At 43.3% G+C, this 24,775-nt stretch overlaps 1 protein-coding gene across 2 annotated transcripts in view; it reads right to left on the reverse strand.

Annotated features, from left to right (window-relative positions):
- Nucleotides 1–24,775, reverse strand: part of kcnh2b (potassium voltage-gated channel, subfamily H (eag-related), member 2b) — a 245,359-nt gene that overhangs the window by 28,301 nt on the left and 192,283 nt on the right. For both annotated transcript variants that reach the window (XM_085286176.1, XM_085286177.1), the window contains one exon: nt 374–553. In XM_085286176.1, the coding sequence (XP_085142302.1) occupies nt 374–553 (180 nt within the window). The remainder of the gene's footprint in view (nt 1–373; nt 554–24,775) is intronic.

Here is a 24,775-nt window from a genome sequence, read left to right on the forward strand (position 1 = left end):
GGACTTGTTCCAACTCCATGTTTTTGTTTTTGTAGAGCAGGCCACTAGAGCAAAATAATCCTAATTCATCTCATACTGGAACTTTGTGCAGCCCCTCAGTTCATCGACAGCTGTTTCAGCTAACTTCGCCTCCCTTTATGCAAACTTTTCCTTGGCTCCAGGTGGGTGGAGCCTCTGTGCTACTGTACAGCTACAGCTGCTACACAGGCAAGACGAGTGAAACTGTTTGGTGGAGTCTGAAGCCTGGACCCTGAGCATTTGCACATTCGCTGATCTTTATCATTTAAAGCTAACGTCATCTTTAATGTGAACATCACTTTAAGACAAAAACCAAGGTGCACTTTAATGATTCTGTCCTTAGATGAGAACCCACGTGATCGTTGAGGAGGAATGCGGCTGAGTAGGGAGTCAGGATGGCGGTGTAGATGACCAGCAGCAGGATGAGCCAGTCCCACACCGCCTTGAAGGGGCTGTAGTGCAACACCGTCCACTTGTGGATGCGAGGAGCCTGCAGCTTGTACTCCGGCAACACATCTGCACCCAGAGACAGCACCTGTGTCGGGAGAGGAAGACAGAGAGGGGGTGATCAGACACTGAATAATTGAACACACAGAACATGGGAAGAGACAAGAGGAAGAAGAAAGGGCATTTGTGTGCATGTGTGTGAAGGGCTGAGAAAGTATGGAAAGAAGAAGGAAAGTAAAGAAACAAACGTGCACACATGTACACACACCCCGAGCATATACACAGTAACAGAGCCAAACCACAGAAGATGATGAGAACGGCTCTCATGACTCTTTCCAGGCCGCCCTCCCAGGCAGCCTGTGTCCATTACACACGTTTATAATAGTGCAATGCAAAGATATGTGCACAGAAACCCATGTAGCAAGCTCACGCACACATAATCCAAAGCTATGATTCCAGTCACATTTCCCCGTGGCGCTGACACAAATGCTTCAACACACGAGCGGCGTGTGACATGGAGTCACGTGAAAGCACAACACTCCAAACACACACAGATCCTTTTCCTCTCTCATCCCTGTCTCCCACAAAAGCACTCCAAGGATGGAATCTCGGGAGTTATGGTGCACTTCTAAGTAGCTTTACTTGCAGTAATGTATTCAATCGTCTGGGCTGCATTCTGCCCGGAAGAGAGCAGGAATGAATCAGTATAAAGAGGCATTAAAACAGCCTGCCTGTGTCTCTGCCTAATAGAATCACACAGTGAACAGCAGTGCTGAAAGCAGGGGCCTGACTTTTGGAGCTGTGTAGTGTAGCCACACAGACACCTGCGACGATCAGCATTAGGTTGGTTGGCTTGACAACCGATGCTTTGATCTTACGTGCATCACTTTTATATAAATACAAAGTGTGATCAAAAAGCATACCCGATGTAAAACTGGCCACTATTCCTGCGAGGCTGGCCCTTTGTGAACTCCTGTTGTGTTCCAGTCCTTCTGCTACGCTTGGATCGCTCCCATTCGGACCACTTGTGATTTGAATTCACATATAAGAGTGGAAACATAAACTGACCTATTTTTCATGTGGTGGTTCGACACTGGTGCAAGAGCTAGGTCTCTAGCTACAACTCATTCACTGGAAAGCACCACAGTGTCCAAGGCCGAAGACGGTAAATCCGTTGCTGATGTCTTTTGACGCTCAGATTCATTAACCAGGCTCTTAATTTGCTACTAACATGTTAAAGGAGTCATTCAAAGGTTTTTCACACTGCACACCATTTACTCTACAACACACATGTTGGACAAAATAGTCAGTAAAAGAAAACAAAGCAGTTAAAATGAAAACTCGCTGAAGCTCGTCTGCTTGCTAAAGGTCAGCTCCGTTTCCTCGCAAATCACAGATCACAGCTAATCTCACAGAGTGAAAGCAGAGACGGTGGCAGTTTGTTTAGCGCGCAAATTTTGCCATCAGTCTTGCAAGACTAGAGATTCATCCACAGTGCACATGCTTCACCAGAAAAAGGAGCTCTCAGATTATTAAGCTACAGCCACACAAGACAAGCGTTCTTCTAGAGACAAGTTGTGGGCACAAGATGACTTTGATATAAAGTACAGATGCAAACAGGTGAGGAGGTTTATTACAAAATGCAGGAGAGACATTGCTTTCACTTTAATTTATGTCTGTCTTTTGGGCAAGCAAGGCAAGCACTGCTTGCCGCTAAATTGTCAGTGTTTTTTTCTGCATTTGAATAAAACACTGCAGTCGATATGAAACAGGTAATATATTATACATTGTTTGCCTCCCATGGCTGTGTAACATGTTTTGCTCTAGCTGGCTCTATTAGGCAGTGAAGTGTGGCTGTTTCGTAGAATCCTCTATTTCATGAACTATTTGTCATTTTTGTCCAGAATGTAATACCTATAAGTTCTAACAGGTGTGTGTTTATACTGTGAACATGCGGATGTTCCGATCCATGAATACGTGCGAGTCATTCATTACTGCATTAGTACATGAGAACGTCGTACTAGTGGGTTGGAGCTTTTAAACGGAAACCATCATTACTGCAACAGGACAACTGTTCTGGTAGAAACATTGTATACAGACAAAACAGTAACAATAAAGTAAAAACAAAATTATTCTCATATAAATAAGAGTAAGGCAAACCAAATGTGAAGAAATAAAGCAAAATAATAAATAAAATAGTACAGTCTGCTCTTTGACCTCCTCTCACCTCTTCGTTTTCTCCCAGTGCTCCACTGAGCTTTCACTACTCTTCTGCACTCAGTGTTCCGGTTTCCTCCTGGCCTCCTGCTGACCTGTTAAATCTTTCGTCTTTTCTAATTGCATCTTTTTGTCCCTGTCCACTATCCAGCAATCCTTGCTCCACCTTTCCACTTCCTTTTCTTCTTCCCCAGCAGGCCAGTCACATTTCACACATTTGTCCTGTAAACTATTACCGCTCATCCTGCCTGGACCTTTCTTTCTTCTCTGGTTCAAATCTCTGGCTTTTCATTCCTGTATACATTCTCTCGTCCTCAGGAGCCTCGAGGCAGCTTCCTCTTTCATGTTTCCTTCATACAGAGTTACAGTTCAGGATTTCCAAATAACTTTCGATTTCAATTAAGTTAATGGTTTTACCCTCACTCACTGACTTGAAACATTTGTACACTAGGTTTGGAAAAAAGGTTTTGGCATATGCCATATTTTCCGCTCTATAAGGCGCACATAAAATCTACAGCGCGCCTTATAGTCCGGTGCGTCTTATGTATGAATTCTGGTTGAATTCCGATTTTAAAAATCAAATCACCACACCTTTTTTTTTTCCCTCTCTCTCTTTCTATTTACAAACAAGGGATGTTTCCACACTCTCTCCACCTGTCTAAACGAAACACCCAGCGTACATCATTCGACATACACACACAATTATGGGCATGCTGAGGTTTGTCACATGGAATGTAAATGGAGCTGGCACCAGAGGAAAGAGGTTAAAAATATTTAACCAGCTTAAAAAACTACAGGCAGATGTTGTTTTATTACAAGAAACTCACAGACCTGTCACAGGTTTAAACGAACTTAAAACACCTGAGTTTCCTAACGTGTTTGCAGCCTGTTATAATTCTAGACAACGGGGAGTAGCAATTTTAATACATAAAAATGTTAATTTTACAGTACTCGATACAGTTATAGATCCAGAGGGTAGATTTCTAATTATTAAACTATCAATATTGAACAAAAAACTATGTATTGTTAGTATATATGGTCCAAATGTTGATGAACCCTCATTCTTCCACGGATTTTTTAGTGCACTCTCTGAACACCTTGAATGCACACTCATTCTTGGCGGTGACCTCAACCTTGGACTAAATGAAGACATGGATAGGCTCAACACAACAGGAACTCAGCGCAATTGGCAATCCATAAATATAATCAAACAGTATATGAGCGACTTTGGTCTTTGCGATGCATGGCGCTCTCTTCACCCCACCAGTAAGGAATATACTTTTCTCTCGCATGTTCATCACTCCTACTCTCGTCTGGATTATTTTTTGGTCAGCAGCTCACTGCTGAACGACATTTCAGACACTGAGATTCACCCTATAGCTGTCAGCGATCATGGTCCTGTATCTTTAACACTAATGCACAAGAATAATACTACGCCAAGAAAAAACTGGAGATTTAATACATCATTGCTTAAAGATGAAGACTTTATTAAATATTTTAAAAAAGAGTGGACTTCATATTTAGACTTTAATGACACTTCCAGAATATCTGCTTCTGTTCTATGGGAAGCAGGGAAAGCTGTGATGAGAGGTAAAATAATTTCTTTCTCATCACATAAAAAGAAAAAAGAAAACAAAAATATTCAGGAATTAGAAAAAACATCAAATCACTAGAAGAAGCCTACGCGTGCAACCAAGATCAGGAAACATTGAACAAAATACGCAAAACAAAACTAGAATTAAATGAAACTATTACAGTTTTTCTCAGTCGCTTTGGTGCGTTTCTCAGATCAGAATTGAAATTCTCATAACTATTAGTTCAACCTCCACAACACTCAGTCATTTGTGCACATCATAGTAGCAATTTCTCCTCTCTCTGAACAAACTGCAAATGATTTTGGACATGAATCAGTTGCTTCCATACATTTCCCTGCTGCTTTCTGACATTTCCATTTGCTTATGTCATGTCAGTCAAAAGTAATCATACCTATGGATGCTGAATAGTCGTTCCCAATAAAACTAATAGTCATACATCCATTGCTTGAGTCATCACACACAAAATTGTTGAACTAGTTATCACATGCCAAATATTGGCCATCTGTCAAGCAAATCCTATACCTTCCTGTATCATTGTTCCTGGAAATGTCTCCGAAATTGAACAATTGATCTCGGGTGAATTACAGCTGTCACTCATGAGGAGGCGTGTGAAAGTTTAGTTGTAACCAATGACAAACAACTTGTTCACTGTCAATTATGGATGAATCCTGTGAATCCCCAATTGGCAAGCATATATAAACTGCGTAGGAGCTAGTGTGTACCATTTCTACACTTCTGTGACACAAAATGGAAGGTCAGCACTGTGGAGGAGGGGTGAGGAAGCGGGGAGGAAGGGGAAGGGGAAGAGGGAGAAGAGGCAGATATAGGCGGATTCCTAATGAAATAAGGGCTACAATTGTGGACCATGTTGTGAATCACAGCCTCACCATGGAGGAGGCTGGTCGAAGGGTGCAACCCAATATTGGAAGAACTACTGTCAGTTCAATCATTCAAACATTCCGTAGGGAAAACAGGTATGCAAACAGTAATACACTGTACTGTACTGTGCCATCTCAGACACATCACATGTTACTGTACTGTATTTGCAATTTCACAAAAAGTTCACTCTGCACCACATAGGATTGTAAGACAACCTCGCGGAGGCGGAAGAGGGCCCCTTCTTACCCCACAGCAAGAAGAAGCCATTTGTGCAATGGTCATTGCAAACAATGCAATAAAGCTGAGAGACATACAAAGCGCTGTCATAGAGAATTACACGGTATTTGGCAATATTGAATCTGTTCCAATTTCAACAATTGACAGAGTACTCAAGAAAAATGAAATCCACATGAGCAAATGGCCCTGCTAGCAGCCATGGATGCAGCATGTGACGACATCACAGCAGGGTCCTGCAGAGGATGGATTCGCCACTCCAGGAGATACTTTCCTCGCTGCATTGCGAGGGATAACATCTGTTGTGATGTAGATGAAAATATGTGGCCAGACAGACAGGAACGTCTGGATGTGCCAGAATGATTTACTGTACTGTTACATGTGCTGTTTATTGTTCACATTAGTGCACAGCTCTACCAAATGGGTGATTTTATGTTTACATGTATTCTACAGTGCACAAGTGACTGTAGCATATTTTTCTTTTGCACAATTCTGTAGGATTACAAACACTTCTACACAATGGAAATGTGAAACGTACGTATTCAGTGTCTCAGCTTCTGCTCCGCGGCTGCTGAGTGAGCCCTCATCTGGGACTCTCCTCAGCTCTTTCTGGGACAGTGGCGCGGCTGCCCCTCTGTTGGTCTTCCTTGGTCTCTTGTGTTCTGGGGGCCTCTGGATGTCTGGAGTTTTGATCTCCTCCATACCTGCTTCATACCCTGGAGGACGGGGCTGTGGCCCCCCCACACTCCCTAGCAGATCGTTACATGGAGAAACCTTTGGAATGCAAACATGCTGATCCACACAGGTATGCACACAGGTGTACACACGGGTATTCACAGACGCAGACTACAGCTTTCTTGGCTGCTGCCTCAAAGCACATTGTGCGCTGTCTATCTTGCGTGCTGCACAATATCGTTTATTATTTAGTATCTACTGATATCTACTGCTAGCTAGTTTATTGTGATGGTGCCGTTTTTTTTATTATGTTGCTCTTTGTTGTTTGCTTTCTCTTCTGTTTTTTTTCTCCATACAGGTGACCCAGGTGTTTTATTTTTTTTTGTTTGTTTTTTTTTTCTTTCTTCCCCCCCTTCTCACCGTCTCTTCTCCCCTTTGGTTTTCTTTCTCTCCCTCTCTTTCTTTCATTCTTTCTCCCTGTCCTATCCCCCAGTCATGTCTGTCCCGTTTGTAGCAACTGAAAATAAAATAAATTCATAATTATAATAAAGGTCAATCAAATGGACCAATATGGCAAGGCCATGATGATCCACTTGGTAAAATAAATCCGCTTGGCATCTTTCTTGGCCTTAAGACAACAATTCTGATGGCTAAAGATCCAAACGGGACACAAAAAAAAAAAAAAAATCAACAATCTGTCAAAAATGTTTTAGTACGACCTTGGTAGCTGCGAAGCCGCACCGCTTGATGGATGGTCGGAGCATTACGGCTACTGTAGTGAAGAGCCACGCGGAGGAATCTGGGTCCTAAACTCCGTCTCCTACAGGTCCCAAAGTCAAACGATCACTGCAGCATCACTGAGAGTTAAAAACTGTCTAAATTCTTTCATCTAATAAAATGATCAGTGTTGCTGCTTTACCAGGTGTAACAATTGAGTTTAACATCCAGGCATCCATGAAAACAGAATTTATTACATTTAACAGAGTTAGAAGTTAGCAGGAAGTTAGCTCGCTAGCTTCCACCTAAGCATGATATAGCATGTTCTGACTGAGAGAATTCTGAAAAAATTCAAACGTACAGCTCTGCTATCACTTCCAACATAAATGAAGACAGGAAACTAAACAGCAGTGACGTTTGTAGGGTTACTGAAGTTGGGCTAGCTGCTATATAATGATGTGCTACGTGATCGCTAGCGACACAGCTACGTTAGCATAACATAAACACAGTGAAGCTGGAGGATGAACGCTAACTTTTTTCCACTCAATAAAAGTTAACGTGAGGGTTCCTGATGGTCAGGGACAAATGCAATCGCAGGATGCTGTAAAAGGACCAAACTTCAGTCAGGAGAACAACTGAGATAATTCATCCACAATACGAGGTTAGTCATTCATATACTGCTGCAACATGGGAATAGAGCAGTTGTGATAGAATACAGCATTAATGTCTTGATGCATTCTCAATCATCCAGGTAAGTAAATCTCCAAAAGTTTATTCTGTTCATCTGGACGTAGCGTTTTGTGGGAGAAACTTTTCATCATCATCCAGGTGACTTCTTCAGCCTCAGCTGACTTCAGGTTTCAATCTTATAAACAGTGCATTTGCATAATGACTGAAACCAGCCCACTGAAGGAACAATGGGCTGGGAGGTCAGTTCCTTAATCTTAATTATGCAAATTCTCATGACCATTGATCAACAACCACTGACCAAAACCCACTGATCAGTGGCCATGAGTACCACTCTCAGCATCAACCAAGTGTGTTTGAACCGTGTCTTCATTCCACCTACTTCACATACAAGGGTCAGTTCTACAGGCAGAAACATGGGTGTGCCGTGGGCTCCCCAGTTTCACCCATCGTGGCCAATTTGTACATGGAAGAAGTGGAAAAGAGGGCTTTGCTATCCTACCCTGGAACACCACCAAGCCATTGGTTCAGGTATGTGGATGACACCTGGGTGAAAATCAAATCTCAGGACGTACCACATTTCACGGATCACATTAACTCCGTGGACCGACACATCAAATTCACCAGGGAGGATATGAAAAGTGGCAGGTTAGCCCTCTCAGACTGTGAGATTTCCATCAGTAGTGGGGGACATCTAAAAGCTGATGTGTACCGTAAACCTGCACATACGGATCAGTATTTAAGGTTTGACTCTCATCATCCACTGGAGCACAAACTGGGAGTCATCAGGACGCTACAACACAGAGCGAACACCATCCCCACTGACACAGCAGCCAGGGAGGCAGAAGATCACATCAAGAAGAGTAAATGTGGTTATCCCAGCTGGACTTTTGTCAAAGCTGGAAAGGCTCCTAAAGAAACCTCCAGCCGATCCAGGAGAGAAGGACAACCGCTGCCCAAGCGAGATCATAAGATCACCCGCAGAGTGCATTTTCAATTCCAGAATGGGCATAATTATCACCATAAATCATGTCTGAATCCTGACCTGCCCACATATGCACTTGTGTGAGCGGGCACAAACACTGCTGAATAATGCACCCACACCCACACACCCCTAGAGTTCAGCCGAGTGTCCCCCACAGCTGTGCGTCGCCTCTTGGAGTATCTTGAGGGATATTTTTAGCCATCTGTGTGAAACTGAAAAACACTGCCATGAGGACTGTTAAAAGTGCAGATGTCAAGACACATTTAAGTGCAGTTAGGGCAAAGTTGTATTTGAGGACAGCACCGGAGGGAGGAGTCTTAAAGCAAAGAGAGGAGCAGTTTACAGAGCTGTCCGCCTGTGCCACCGAGACGATTTGTTTTCCTCACTTCACCCACAACATGCTGTTTGTTCCCCACGTCGATCTAGTCGATCGGTGTAGCAGAGGCCAGCATCATTGGAGAAAGTCCTCCTTGCTAATATTCATCCCTGAAACTGACAGGATTTGTGCTTCTGACACACTGCATTTGGGGTTGACTGTGCTATATTTTCTTACTTAACTGATTGACTTGAAACTACAGACAAAATTAACTAGCTTAGACGTTAAGAGGCAAGTCGAATACAAGTGACGTGCTGACAATACACGACTCAAAGGGAAGCTCAAGCCAGAGCTCGGGCTGTCCAGTAGATTGCTTCAGTGTCAGCCCTGCTTTATTTGACACCGTGTGCTTTAGAGTGACAAGACAGGGCGAGAGATGACAAGACATAAATCAAGTTTAAAACCCTAAATGTCACATATCTGGTGTGCACCTGCTAAACCATCAAGGCTGTCACATTGTCTTTCTGCAAAGTCACGTTTCAACACAATGACAGGATACCAGAGGACTAGTCTGCTCTTACTCATAGATTTATAAAGCAACAACTACCTCTGAAGAAAGTGATGTGGAGACAGAACGATAAGGACCACGCTAAATGAGAAGAAACCCAATGCTTGACCTTCTTCTTGGTTTGCTCACAGGAAAGGATCAAAGGTAATAATGTAAAGAAAAGGGAGCCCGCCTATGAAGCCGTGCACAGCGCCAAGGACTGTGAAGGTGATGACTCACCTTTTTACAGGCAGCAAAGTTTAAATAGCTCACACTCACACCTACACCTTCCATCATTAATCTTCATTCAAATCTTCTGTCGGTGCAGAAGACTGAGCCACAGGCACCGGCACAGAGGTCGGTGCTTTGTGCAACTGGTTGATATCTCAACAACTTGCTTACACTTTATTTCACATTTAGTGAAGTCATGGTGTCATTTGAAACAGTGGAGATGGTGACGTCCTCTCTATTTTACAGAATGAAATGAAAGAGATGAAGGGAATAGCAAAAGAGAGGAATAACCTACAAGAGCGAGGCTGTGATAGTGGGACCAAGTGAGAAAGACAGAGAAGGTTAGAGGAACATGGCCAGGAGGGATGAATACACAGCAAGAAATAGCTGAAAAGTCAAAAAAATGATTAAAGACTGACAAAGTGAGCAGCAATGACAGAGCCTGACAGGGGACAGTCTGCATGACACGCAGCCATAAATGTAATTTCTATAATAAAAATTGATAGTGCATGTTCATAAACTGGAACATTTGGATCTGCGTGGCAGTTTAGTCACACAGAGGAAGAGACGAGCAGCGATGTGACGACCAGAGAGCACATGACTGTCAGGAACGTCTTGTAACTTGTAGCGATGGCGGATGATAAAAACCCAGTGACAACATAAAGTGAGGTGAGTTAAACCAGCAAGCGATTAAAGCACCTCTGAAAGGCAGAGAAGTAAATGAAAAAGTTTCTCAAGCTGAGAGTCTCTGCCTGTGACCAACTGTCAGCTGCAGGCGCACGTAGCAAGTGAACTGTTGTAAACATGTGTCTGTTTATCCCACAGGATCGTTCTGCTTCCAGATTTAACTTCTTATCTATAAGCATAATAATAATGGATTGCATTTATATAGCGCTTTTCGGGACCCCTCAAAGCGCTTTACAATTCCACTATTCAGTCACTCTCACATTCACACACTGGTGGAGGCAGCTACAGTTGTAGCCACAGCTGCCCTGGGGCGCACTGACAGAGGCGAGGCTGCCATATCGCACCATCGGCCCTTCTGGCCACCACCAGTAGGCGGTAGGTGAAGTGTCTTGCCCAAGGACACAACGACCGAGACTGTCGGAGCCGTGGCTCGAACTGGCAACCTTACAATTACAAGACGAACACCCAACTCTTGAGCCACGATCGCACGTTTGTCAGTGTTTTCTAAGTAACTACAGAGGATTCTGATCTGTTACTGATCTGATCTTCAGCTAAGATTTGGTTAAAGAACATCTGATGTTGTGTAAGTCATTAAAAGATGGATATTGCACATGCTCAGTGTTGGGTGTAGCACATTCAAAATTAACATGTGACTGTAATCACACTCGTCTTTGCAGTAATGCATTATGTGTTTCCATGCGTCACAAAGGTTCTTCAGTTCTCTTTTGTGCAGGTAGGAGGACATTACTTGCTAACTGCTAACACAACTTTGACTGTGAGCAAGCATCTGCACAGGCAGCATGCTAACACAAAGCTAGCCAAGAAGCCAGAATGATGCTGAAGCTGAATGAACGCTGAGCTCCGCCCACCAGCCAGAACTTGATCTTCAACAGGTAATAAAGGCAGTGATGAACAGTTTCCACCTGTGCATGTCTCTACAGTAGAATCAGTGTTGCAATGGCTTTAAAGTTATTAATGTTCATTACAAAGAACCAGTATGGACATGGACCCTCAGTGTCAGACTGCGTTCACTCTTCTAATACTTTTCTGTTTGCTTTAATGTCAGTTTGTTGCTAACTCATTGGCCAAAACCTAATCTTTAAAAAAATCCAAAAGTGACATCAGACTACAATATTGTCCAATCCAATGCTTCAAGTGTCTGCAGCTGCGATGCTTCCAAAACCTCTGCAAACATGGCCGATATGTCGTGACGAGAAACTGGTCAATATTTTATACAGTCAAACACTGCTGCTCATCCATGCCCATACTCGGCATTAGAAAAGAGGCCGTTCAAATGACAGAAGCACATTAAAATTTCACAGCGTTCATTTTCTACTGTAAACAGAAGAGCCAGTGAACCACGAGCACCGAGGCAAGCACCAGCTCATCGGCTTGACACCCGTTTAATAATGCAGAATCAAATCATGTCTGTTTGGTAAAGGTGTATTTGTGCACATAGCTCCTGTTGGGTGGCTGACTCTGCTGAACTGCACACCAATGAGACGCACACACTGCCTGAGATTTCATCCGGAGCTCAACAAAAACATTTCGATTCACCGACTGTCGAAGTGCAACGATGCAGCTTGCTGCTGGAGGATAGAGATACACGGGGTGCTAATGCATCACATCATTGCTACATATACATATTCTAACAAAAGTCCAACCAAAACCAGATTATTAAAATTAGATACAGCACAAATATGGGAACACACCACGCAGATAGTGAATGATCTGCAGTTTGTATCCTGTGACACGTAAAGAGAGCCTGGCTTTTAATGTGTTTATCACAAAAGGCAGCAGTCTGTAATCTTGGCAGACTTAAGGTACTAAAAGATCCAAAGTATAGAAAGAAACACACAAACACCCGTGGACACATTTAAACACTAAGTTTACTTTGTTTAATTTTTTCTCTGCCTTATTCCAACACTTACGTTTCAAATTGAGGGCTGGAGGACTTTCTTTTTCATTTACAGCATCAGCTTGTGCACACATAACCACATAAGGTTCTGACACTGGCCCGAAGCTTTTATCTTTCACCAAAAGACCAGTGTGATATTATTAGCTTCAGCCTGCTGATAAGTGCAGTCGGTGGACAGAGTCGCCTTTTCACGCAGAACACTCGCTGCTGTTTGGACAAGACAGCGTGAAAGCTCTATTGTAGTGAAATATAGATGAACACATGTATTTTAGAGCCACAGAAATGTGGCTAAAACACAGTGTTGGAATGTTAACTTTAGTGCTGTCACATCCAAAGACATGTAGCAGCTTGTAAAACGCACAAGAGCAACTCTCACTGAAAGGTTGTTACTTTCAAAGACGAACAAACGAGTGCATCTACAAGGGAAAAGGAACTCATGTAACTGATAAAGTCTTCTTCAAGTAACTCCTGTGTCCTGTGTGTAAAGGAGTTAAAAACAAATAACTGCTAAATGAAATAAATGTAACTGTAATCAGTTACTGAGAAAATAAAATGAATTTAAATGTAGAATACAGGAGTCACTCTGTTGCTTTACAGTCTTCTGGTATATTTCCTGACAATTGCAACAAATAATAACGAGCAGTAGCTACATCGACACAGACTCATGCATGCGGGCAAAATGCACTCCGATACTGAGCACTGAATTAAATTTGTTCTCCTGTCTTAATCTATCCTGGCTGTTTTCTGCCTGTTAAATTAAGGCTCTAGGCAATCTGAGTCTATCATCCCTGCAACCAGCTGACCAAGACAAGAACCTCTTTCTTTGCTGGAAATCCAACAGTCCAGTAATTTCCTTGTGACACCGTAAAACAATCAAAACACGAGTACATAGAGGAAAGCTTGTTTATCTGCAGAGAAAATACGGATAAAATATTCAGCTGCTCAAAGTGAAATGTCTGCAGCAGATAGAAGATGGTCCAATAGAAAAGTCATTAAGAGTAATACATTATATCATTCATGTCATTTATAGCTGAGTTCAAAACCTCGAAACATTTTAAAAGGATAAGAAATACATTTAAAATGAACCTTTCTAAACGTGCATTACCGTATTTTCACGACCATAAGGCGGGCGCACTTAAAAGTCTTAGATTTTCTTCAAAAAGTATGGCGCGCCCTATAGCGCAGTGCGCCCTGTGTGTTGTAAGGAGGACGTAGTAGAGAACACCATGACAACGCTAAAGGGTGAAGTGCGTGCGTTGACTTTATCGCACATACCTGTATAAAAGGACAGGTATGTGCATTATGTGGAACATCGTTGTTTTAACAACCCTGAAAATGGCAAAGAGACACGCTTATGAAGCACAGTTTAAACTGAAGGCCATCAGCTATGTGGAGGAACATGGAAATCGAGCAGCGGCGAGAGAATTTAAGATTAACGAATTGATGGTTCGCAAATGGAGGAAGCTAGAAAACAAGCTCCGGCAGGTCAAGAAGACGCAGCTGAGTTTCCGCGGACATAAGGCGAGGTGGCCCGAGTTGGAGGAAAGACTCGAGCGGTGGATCATCGAGCAAAGAACGAGCGGGAGAAGCGTTTCGACGGTCACCATTCGGCTAAAAGCAGTTTCACTTTCACTTTTTATGAAACGGTGCCATTTTTCCCTCCGGACCAGGACTACGGTAGCGCAGCAACTTCCAGCGGATTATAAGGAAAAGCTGGCCATCTTCCGCTCCTACTGCAGCAAACACATCGGCGACAAAAACATCCAGCCCAGCCACATCACAAACATGGACGAGGTCCCGCTCACTTTTGACATCCCGGTGAGTCACACTGTGGAGAAGAAGGGGACCAGCACGGTAGCGATACGCACAACGGGGTATGAAAAGTCTTCTTTTACTGTTGTGCTAATGGACAGAAACTGCCGCCTATGGTGATTTTTAAGCGAAAGACTTTGCCTAAAGAGAAGTTTCCAGCAGGAATCATCATTAAGGCAAATGAAAAGGGCTGGATGGATGAGGAAATGATGAAAGAGTGGCTGAGGGAGGTGTATGTAAGGAGACCAGGTGGTTTTTTCCACGCATCACCATCGCTCTTAATCTGTGACTCTATGCGTGCCCATCTCACAGCCGATGTGAAAAAACTAGTGAAACAAATGAACTGTGAGCTTGCTGTCATTCCGGGAGGCCTGACAAAGGAACTCCAACCGCTGGACATCGGTGTGAACCGCCCGTTCAAAGTAAGGCTGCGAGCGGCCTGGGAGCGATGGATGACCGATGGGGACCACAGTTTCACCAAGAGTGGAAGGCAGCGCCGGGCGAGTTACGCCACAATTTGCCAATGGATTGTAGATGCTTGGGCTAACATGTCTGCTGGCACTGTTGTTCGAGCTTTCACAAAAGCCGGCATCATTTCCGAGGAGCCGCACGGCACGGAAAGTGACTCTGACGGTGAAGAAAGTGAACCTGGCATGTTTGATGGAGATTTAGCGCAGCTGTTCAATTCAGACACAGAGGATGAGGACTTCGATGGGTTTGATTGATGATAAAAATGTGAGTACCAAACTTTGTTTTGCTCCTGCTTTATTTTTAAATATGCACACTTGTATGCTTGTGTGTTGTTGATGATGACGATTACCGGCAATAGAAAGGTGAGTAAGGTACCGAACTCAGGTTTGCTCCTGCTTTATTTTTAAATACGCATACGGTACTTGTATGCGCCCTATGATCCAGTGCGCCTTATGTGTGTGTTAAATACAGTAATGGCACACATAACTGAGACTGCGCCTTTTAGTACAGTGCGCCTTATGGTCGTGAAAATACGGTACTGTATGTAAGGATCAATGAGACTGTCTCCTCTAAAATGTCATTAAATGACCAGAACTGTAGGTCATTTTGCACCGCTGGCATCATGAAGCACTCACAGTTTGATCTTCTATTTTATTCATTTAATAAAATGCAAGGATGCATCAACGTCTCGCATTCTTGCAGACTGTTACTTGCAGCTGTGATGAACAATTGGAGTCATTCCCTGATTTGATGATTCACTAATCGTTCAAGACTCCTCAGGATGTTTGTGTTCAGCGTGCATATACATATCAAAAGACAAAAAGCAGGAAGTACTCTTCACGGTGGCAGCTGTTAGTGGGTGGGATATATCGGGGAGCGAGTGAACATTTAGTCCTCAGAGTTGACGTGTTAGAAACAAGAAAAATGGTCAAGTCAGAGGATTTCAGCGAGTTTGACACAGGCCATGTTGCCATGGCTAGAAGACGACAGGCCCCGTGATGCTTGTGGGGAATAAAGCCTGGATGGTGTGGTCCAGTCCAGCAGACAGGCTACTGTAGCTCAGATTGCTGAAAAGGTTAATGATGGTTCTGCTAGGAAGGTGTCAGAGCAAATGCATTACAGTTGGCTAGCTGCAGACCGGTCAGGGTGTCCATGATGACCCCTGTCCACTGCAGAAAGCACCAACAGTAGGCTCGTGAGCTACTGGACCACAGAGCAATGGAAGAAGGAGCCCTGGTCTGACGATTCAGACCAAGCCACTGCTCACCAGGGGAACCTCTGACACCAGGATGCACTATGGGAAGAAGGCAAGGCAGTGTGATGCTTCGGACCATGTCCTGCCGGGAAACCTTGGTTCCTGCCATCTAAGCATTGTTGCAGACCATGTACACCCTCTCATGGAAACAGTATTCCCTGACGGCTGTGGCCTTTTCCAGCAGGATCATTTACCTTAAATGCAAACATGATTCAGGAATGGTTTGAGGAGCACAAATTTGAGGTGCTGACTCCAAATTCCCCAGATCTCAGTCCAATCGAGCATCTGTGGAATGTGCTGGACAAACAGCTCCGATCCATGGAGACCCCACCTCACAACTTACAGGATTTAAAGGATCTGTTGCTAACATCTTGGTGCAGATACTACTGCATGATGTTAGGTGGTCATAATGTTATGCCTGATGAGCGTATGTCACGTTTGTCGTGTTGTATCTGTGCAATCAAAAAGGGCTCCCACCATGGACGAGTGTCTCATCAGAGGTCTATCATAAGGAAACCTTGGATTATTCCATCCATTTAACATCTATCTAAGCAACCTGCATGTCTGCAGGTGTGCATGTATGTATTTATACCCATATAGTGTGAGTATGATTTGAATGGTATGAGGGCATCTGTGTGTGTTTGATATCTGCCTGCTGACAGGTTGGCTTCCTTCTTGACCTTTTTCTCTCCAGCTTTGACATTTCCCACTAAGACATAACAAAGGAGTAGATTTCTTCAGCCTCAATCTTTCTCCCTCCTTCTTCCTCCTCCTCTTTCTAACTGCAGCCTTTTGCAACAAAATTCATCAACACCATCAGCTCTTAGGTTTGTTGCTGCCTCTCCCTCGGATATCTTTGTTTCTCTCTTTCTCTCCCCGTATCTCCTTCATCGTCTCATTTTTGTCTCTCTTTTTACCCTTTGTCTTGATCTTTCTCAGCCTCCCTTCCTGCCTCCCCTTCTATTCGTCTTCAGCTCCCTCTGCCTCAGAAGGGACTTGAAATATAAATGCTGCAATGAAACAGCCACACAAGCAACTGCTGTGGGGTTGCTGACATATGCTCTGCACACACACAAACGCACAAGCCTTTAGTGTTAATCTATGACACAAGGAGACTTCAGAGTGTACTCTGAGCTTAGGTTTTTAATCTCTCGACTGTGTGTGTGTCTGTTTGAGAATCTGCTTTTATCTACAGCTATTCAAACTACAGATATGGGGAGGGGGGTGTCCAGAAACTGCAGTTTGACAAGAACCCATGCCATGAGGGGATTTAGTCGGAGTTGAGGAAAGCAGAAATCCACAAGAGACACCCCACCTCCCCTCCAAACCCCCACCGCCTTCTGGGAGACATTGTTGCCATATTAGCCAGGTTTGCAGGAATTCAAAATAATAAATAAACAAATGGCGAGCTTGATATTGTGTTCACAAAAGACGAAATATCCAACAGTGACTGCAGTGCACACGTTGTGCAGTAGTGATGAGTCTTCATGTGCCTTTAAAGGGAGCTGCATGTGATCTGAGGATGCCAGCTAGCATTAGATTCAAACTATGCAATCAGGCCACTCGAACAAAAGATGCTAGTGCGTGAAGCCACAAAAGCACATACTGGAAGACCTGTGCTATAGTCCATGTAAGTTTATACATCTAGTATAAAGCTTATTACAGGACATCATCTTTGGACATCACATGCTCTTCTGTTCTTACTATTGAAAGTTTTGCGTATTCTCAGAAATATGAATCCAAATAGAACAATTACAGATGGAGAAAGAGCTTGGGTGGAGGTGGGCTGTTAAAGAGGCCCAGCATACCCTGTATGAGATGTGTCAGCTGATGTGGGCTGGCTGAGGGATCCTTGAACTGTGCAGAATTTTTCATGCTTGCTGGTAGTTTGATTAACTTGATATCAGCAGTGTGATATCAGCGAGGCCTCCTTTATCTTTCATCCTGGCCTTCTCCATTATGTGTGCACGAAGCATTTGATTTGTGTCTGTTATGGCTGCAGAGGAAACCTCGATGGGCGTTTGCCCATCAAATACACGTTCCTGCACTTACCCGGAGGAAAAATGTGAGTTGTATACTTGTATGACTTTCTTGCACACTTCTCATGTCAGCAGAAAGGGAAATTTGACACACAGCCAAAGTTCGATGTGATAACAATAACAAAACACTAATCTAGTTTTTCAGTCTTTGCTCTTCTCTGTTCCCTGCTTGTAGGGTACTTTAGAGAATATAGACTACAGAACATAGCGCCTGCTGGATTATGAGACACTGACTTTAAAGTGACCTTGTTTGCCGTCATCCCACCAAGAGGTCAAAGAGCGAAGCAGGGCTGGCGATGCACAAAGTTTCGGTCCACTGCTCTGCATGGATGGATGGGCTTGCTGTCTACATTAGCGCTGCTCGAGCCAGCAGTTGTGTGTTGGAGGACCACAACTGTTCTGCATATGCACAGCTATCACACTGAATCACCGAGTGTGTGTGAAGACCCGAGCTCACATGTTCACAGCAAAAAGATCACCCGTTCACGCATGTTCACACACACACAGATATCGGCGCGTGTGAGGGTGCTTGCGTGGACGTAGTCGAGTGTTTACTGTTTCCACTGAGAGAGTATACACTGTAGTCTGCTGTAGTATCAAGAGAAAAACGGATCACCTGTGATGTAATTTTCAGCACGAGCAGCTGCGCTGAGGCACGTTTGGTCCTGTGGGATCGTCCCTTTGTCTCATAGCCCATTACTTCACTAATCACTACCCTCATCCATAGATTATTATCCAAGTCAGTGATATTCCAGAAACACCTTCAAACACAGATTCACATATTTATCCAGCACACAGTGTGGATGCAGGAATACGTGTGACGGGGAAAACCCACCCTTCTGAAAGACTACAAGCAGGTGATGCAGTGCTATGTATGAGTTAATGCTTCAAACTGAATAAAGCAGGTGGGGAAATATTTTGAGCTACATTAAAATCTGCTTATCTAATTTTGTGCCTGTGTGGTTTTTGTAGAACAGCACGGTTACAGTAGCAGACACGTGGATGTGTCTCACGCTGTTACTGAAGCAGAATCGAGTTCTTTGTATGTGTCCGATAAATAGTCTGGATGCTTTCATCTTAAAAAGTAGCAGAGCAAGTAAAGCAGCGAATGACAGTTTGTGCTTAATAAGCCCTCTCATCGCTCCATGAGCACAAACCGTCTGTTTGTGAGTGGCAGCCAATCAGAAGAAAGTGATGGCAGTCTTAAAGGCACAGGTCTGATGTCTGGACTGAACTGAGAGGCTGCACAGTGGCCCAGTATAAGATCATTACTAATTATTTTGAACCAGAATAAAAACAGTGCAGGGCTTCGGTCCTACATCCTGAGTTTTGGACTTTCAGGTTTGATTTCTTGTTGATGATTTAACAATTAGAATGATGTTGAAGTTGTTTGTGTTTGCAGGGACTGTTTCACCTTCCCTGTGTTTCCTGTCTCGGTGTTCTTTGCTTTATATTGAGTTCTGCTTCCTGTATCTCGTTATTCCTGATTTGTTCTGGCGTGTTTCCTCCTAGTCTCGTCTTGTTGTCTGCCCTTGTCTTTGTGTTGTCCCTCTCAGCTGTGTGTCCTCTGCGTGACTCCTGGACTTCTGGATGTTTGGATGCCCCGGTGTTTTGAAATTAGTTTATTACTCAGTAAAATCAGCATTAAAGGCTCACTTTATGTCCTGCTCCTTTGTCCCGAGTCTCCAACCGCTAGCTGCACAGCTAAACCTGACATACAGAGCTGTAAATGAGCAAAATAGGTCCCCTTTAAATAGGAGGACTTGACCTAAGTGACTGACACTGATACTGATGATTCTTCTAATATTTCCAGGCCTGCTCTTGACTTGGCATTTCAGCTGTTTTCAAGTTGCATCAATGTAAAGCACAGGCAGCCTCCCAAAGCTTAAATAAGCCAAACTCTTCATTGTGATATATTAACATCAGGATAACTCTGCTGTATTTATCATTGGTCTGACTGCTTTTAATTTATCCAGGGAACATAAACTGTGCTTTTGGCGAGCTGTGAACATCGATCTTAAACTAAGCAGGTCTGTGTGGCGGCAGTTAGTTTAACAAAATCACGAGCCGGTGTGCTTTGAATGTGGCAGCGGGATGAGTCATCTTAGTGTTGAGAAATCTACTTCACAGTTTCAGAACTACAGAGAACTAATAGAGACTGTTTCATGTTTCACACACACACCAACCACAACATTAGACTCGGTGACGACGACACTGATCGTCTCATTACAGTAAAACGTGCCGCCAACTTGCTTATACGTGTCACACCCACTGAAACATAGTTTCTCCACGACCCCATTAGAATGAGATTCCTTGATACCAGAGACCTTCTGAGAAAAGACCATGCAAAGAACATGAGGGAAACGGGAGCACCGACTTGGACAACAAGCTCCCCGGCTAGTAATCAGATCAGACATAAGAGAAGTGCCGGAACAAGCCCGATCAACCCACAGTATCCTAAAGGTCAGCTGCCAGTGTCCTGGTGCCACACACCACAGGATATATCCCAGATTCCCATGCCCTGATCGGTCAGACCTGTTTTCGAGACAGGAGGACCATATTAAGCAAACTGCCGTGTTGATGTTCGATATACTGCATCTTTTGACACAGACCAACTAATGTTTACCAGTGTACCCAGGACAAATATCTATGCTGGGATCACATTTTAGGAATTCTGAAAAACATTTCAATAAAGAGAGAGAGCGAGCAGGGTGGATTCAAACCTCATCCTGTCATCAGCTCACAGAGACAAACCTGCTGGTGCGATCAATCATCTGGTTGAAGGTAGCTGAGCTCCAGGCAGAGCCCCCCACACCCCAAAAACAAAAGAGTAGAATATAGATTTACAAGACTGCAATATTCAAATGATTCTTCCTCGTGGGAAATTGGTGCATTTCCTCATCCCAGCGATGCCCAGAATCACTTCCTTCCTCCTCCTCTCCTCCGCCATCCTCTTCCTCTCACTTCTCACCAAAAAATACATCTCCCCCACCGTTGGGTGACAGGGGTGGGGGTGCACATTAAGCCTGGCTGGGATTAAGCTTGGCTGAGCCATGCTGAGCCGAGCCAAGAAAAACACACAGAGGAGATATGAGTGTGATTTTTCCCCCTGATGCTTTGCTCGTCATTTTCAACACCTCCACTTTGGTGAAGGCTAAGCTCCTCACATGCACACGCACAACTCGAAAATACAAAAACATGTGTGGGAACAAAACGAACAAAATGCTCAAGCAGGCAACAAACACCAACAGACGCCTGCTTGTTGTTCTCCAGCGGACCTCCAGGATTTTGAAGGGCAACACTGGATTGTGGGATTGTCCAGTGTGCGAGACGCACTTCAGATGAGTATAGCGGCTCTTTGCTTCAGGCATGTTGTACAGTACAACATTACAGCGTGTGAGAGTAAAGGAGCGCCACACTTGCACTTCTTGCTTCCTGCCTCCATCTTCCCATCGCCTTCATTCTGCCTCAGAGATCAAGCTTTGCTTTTTCTTATTTGTGGGAAGAATTTCAATAGTAGTTTCATGTAGTGGTTAATATCAGCAGTATTTGACACTCACTGTACCTCCTGTTTCTATTCGGTCGTAAAGTCTGACGTCACTAGCCGTGTCTGGGTCTAAACTCCGCTGCAGGTCCATATATCAAACGATCACTATGGCATTACTGAGAGTTAAAAACTGTCTAAAGTCTTTCATCTTTAATAAAATGATCAGCGTTCTGCTCTACCAGGTGTAACAATTGAGTTTAACATCCATGAAAACGGAATTTATGACATTTAACGGAGTTAGAAGTTAGCAGGGAGTTAGCTCGCTAGCTTCTATCTAAATACAGTATAGCATGTCCTGACTGCGGGGTTTTGGAAACAAATTAAAACGTACAGCTCTGTTATCACTTCCAACATAAATGAAGACTGAAAACTAAACAGCAGTGACGTTTGTAGGGTTACTGAAGTTGGGTTAGCTGGTATATAATGATGTGCTACGTGACCGCTAGCGACACAGCTATGTTAGCATAATATAAACAAGCTAACTTTTTTTCCACTCGATAAAAGTTAACGTGAGTGTTCTCGGTGGTCAGGAACAAATGTAATCGCATGGCAGGATGCTGTAAAAGGACCAAACTTCAGCCAGGAGAACAACTGAGATAATCCATCCACAATACGAGGTTAGTCATTCATATACTGCTGCATGGGCTGGGCTGTAGTTACATCCTAAGGTTTTAAAAACTGAGCTTAAATAAATGATTAGCGGTAATAAAAGCCGAGGGAGGTCAACAGCGATCACTGACTGTTTTAGGAGCTTTTTGAGATCAAATAGAAGAAAATACAAAACATTAAACATGTTAACAACACAAAAGCCATATTAAACGCAGACTACTTTAGACCCGGAAGTAGGATTCGTCACGTCATCACTTAACAACTGGATAGCAGCGCAGCTCTGAACACAAAAGCTTCTCAAAGTTTTCTTTAACAAACTAAATCCACCCGTATGAAAAATTAACACAATTTTGGCCATTTGATTTCAAATATAAATGTTACAGTTTTAAAAATGTTACACTGTTACATACTATAAGCTACACTGTGGCCCTGAGAGGTCACATGCACTGCAACTTAAGAAAACACCAGTAAATAGAAAAACATCACAAAAGCACACAAAACAACCAAAGTTGCATAAAAAACCCCGAATCACAAAAACCCCGACAACAGGCGTGTTTTTGGGGCGACGAAAGCACGACGGAAAAGCTGCGACAGAAGCCAAAACAGGAAGGATTGCACTGAGACCCAAAAGAGGCAAAGTATTCATCGCGATTATCATTGTGAGGGAGAAAAAGATGCAGGTAATGTGTTTAAATTCAGGATTCATAAAATAACGTAGATCCTTGTTTGCTATTAGTCACTTCCTGTTAGCTTGTCACTTCCTCAGCTAGTCGGTCGAGTTACTCCCCAAAAACATGGAGAGCTAAACATCTTTAACTGATCCGAGTGTTTTGTACCCACTGAGAGGAGATTCACCTGCCTGTCAACATTATGAACAAGCTTCTTTTAGGCGGCCTGAGGTTGTCAGGTTGTTCAGCTGTATCAGGAATGAATGCAGTCTGCAACACTTTGTGTCATAAATAAATCAGACTGTTTATAATGCAAGTTAAACTCAACAATGCTTAAACACTCGCAGTGTTTATGTAACTGGCACATATTTTATGAGAAGTGCAGCAGCATCAAAGAACGATAGCACGGAAACAGCTTCCAGTTAAAAGCTGCTGGCACAGCTGAGGGGACACCCATGTATGGTCAAAGAAACTGTACATTTGTGAGGGTGGATTTTCTTTATAATTGCTTCAAAACATTTTTTTATGTAATGCAGATCCACTGTCGTGTCCTATTTCTGGCTTAGCCAAACTCTTGCATAACTTTTTAACAGTGGCAGCAGGTACGTTTAAAACTAAGGGTGCTTTCAGGTGTCAAACAGGGCCTGTCTGAAAGCTGTGTAGGAGGAAGAGAGAAAGTGAGAAAGAGAAAAAGACTGAGCCAAAATTGGATATCTGACTGCCAGTCTGCATCACGACTACACGCTCTGCAGAGTCGAGGCAAATGTGCTGCTTGTTTGACCGTTGATCTGTGCCTACTGGATGTACTGGAGAGACAGGAAGCTAACCTCAGCATGTTGTTTATATTTCTGTGTCTGTGTATGTATGTCTCCTCTCTCTGAGCTAAGCGTAGCATACAGCTAGCATGAATGGCACATGCCCTGTATTAGATTTAACAGGCTGCTAGCTTGGTTGGTGAGCTTTAGCTGGTTGTACAAACAGTGATCATTAAACAAAGTGCATGCAAGGGGGTTCAGCTACACTGTTTCAGAGGCCTTTATTCATAAGGCAAATAACACAGCAGAGTACATGAAATGAGGTTCACGTGAAAAAGGATCCACATTCTCTACCTTCATATGAGCCAAAATGGACATCACGGGGAGAAGCTACATCTGTATGTGGGACACGTTTAGTCTCTTTGTTGGTCTTTCTTTTCTTTTTTGTTTGTTTGTGTGTTTTTTTAAGTGTGTCTGTTTTTCTAAAATGAAACTACCTGCCATAACTACAAGGGAAGGTCATTCCAACATTAGCAAAGCAGAAATCAGTTGCTCCTCTGCTGCTGTACACGCCACAGAACGTGTTAGACCCACTATTGAAATGCAGTTGGCTGACAATAGCCAGCAACACAAAGAGCTGTCTATCAGTGTGGCTCTTTGCAAGAATCATTGCAGCTCTTCATTGTTAGGAAATTTAAAGGAGCAGATCATCGAATTCTGTCCTCAGGGAGGATGCATGTACCTACCACACTGTAGGCTGTGCCAACAACAGGTGCATCAATGCTAACAGGCTAATAACATTAATCCACAAGCATAGTGTGTCACAGATGTTTGTCCTGTACAAAAATAATCCCAAAAGTAAAATAGCACATTTTTTTTTTAAAAAAAAGAAAACTTTTCACAGATTCCAAATCCATAAATTTGGCTTTAAATATTAAATTCTTATCTCTGGTTTTGACGTTTTTAACCGCACGTAAAAGACACTCTACATCTGTTTGCACCACTAAAGGAAAAAGCTACCTTACAATCTGAATGAGAACGTCAGAGCTCAAGGTCAGAAATATAAACCCCAGTTCTTTGAAGATAAAGTTTGTTTTTCTTTCCATAATTCTCTGGTTTGCTATTGTGATCGGTGTCCACTCAGGACATTTAGTACAGCAGAATTTATCATCAGCATTTATGCAACAAATTCTGCAGACATCAGTTCACTTGACTTTTGCATGAAAAATCTCTTTTCATTAGAAACATTAGTTGAAGGCCACTGACTTCAGTATTTATTGAGACTCTGATGTTAAACTGGTTAAGCTGACATGATAAACAGTGACTCTGTTTAGCCTAAAGACACCGCACGCCAAAGAACAAACCAACAGCAACACGAAGGGACTGATACAAACACTCGAGCAACGGAAGAGTCAACTGTCAAATGTTCCCTTTGCACCATTTCCAGGAACATATTGTGGATTAGC

Source organism: Mchenga conophoros, linkage group LG9 (assembly GCF_057382185.1).
Source record: "Mchenga conophoros isolate Kocher_MC1m ecotype Shallow Benthic linkage group LG9, M_conophoros_male_GT1.1, whole genome shotgun sequence".
Taxonomy (NCBI): Eukaryota; Metazoa; Chordata; class Actinopteri; order Cichliformes; family Cichlidae; genus Mchenga; species Mchenga conophoros.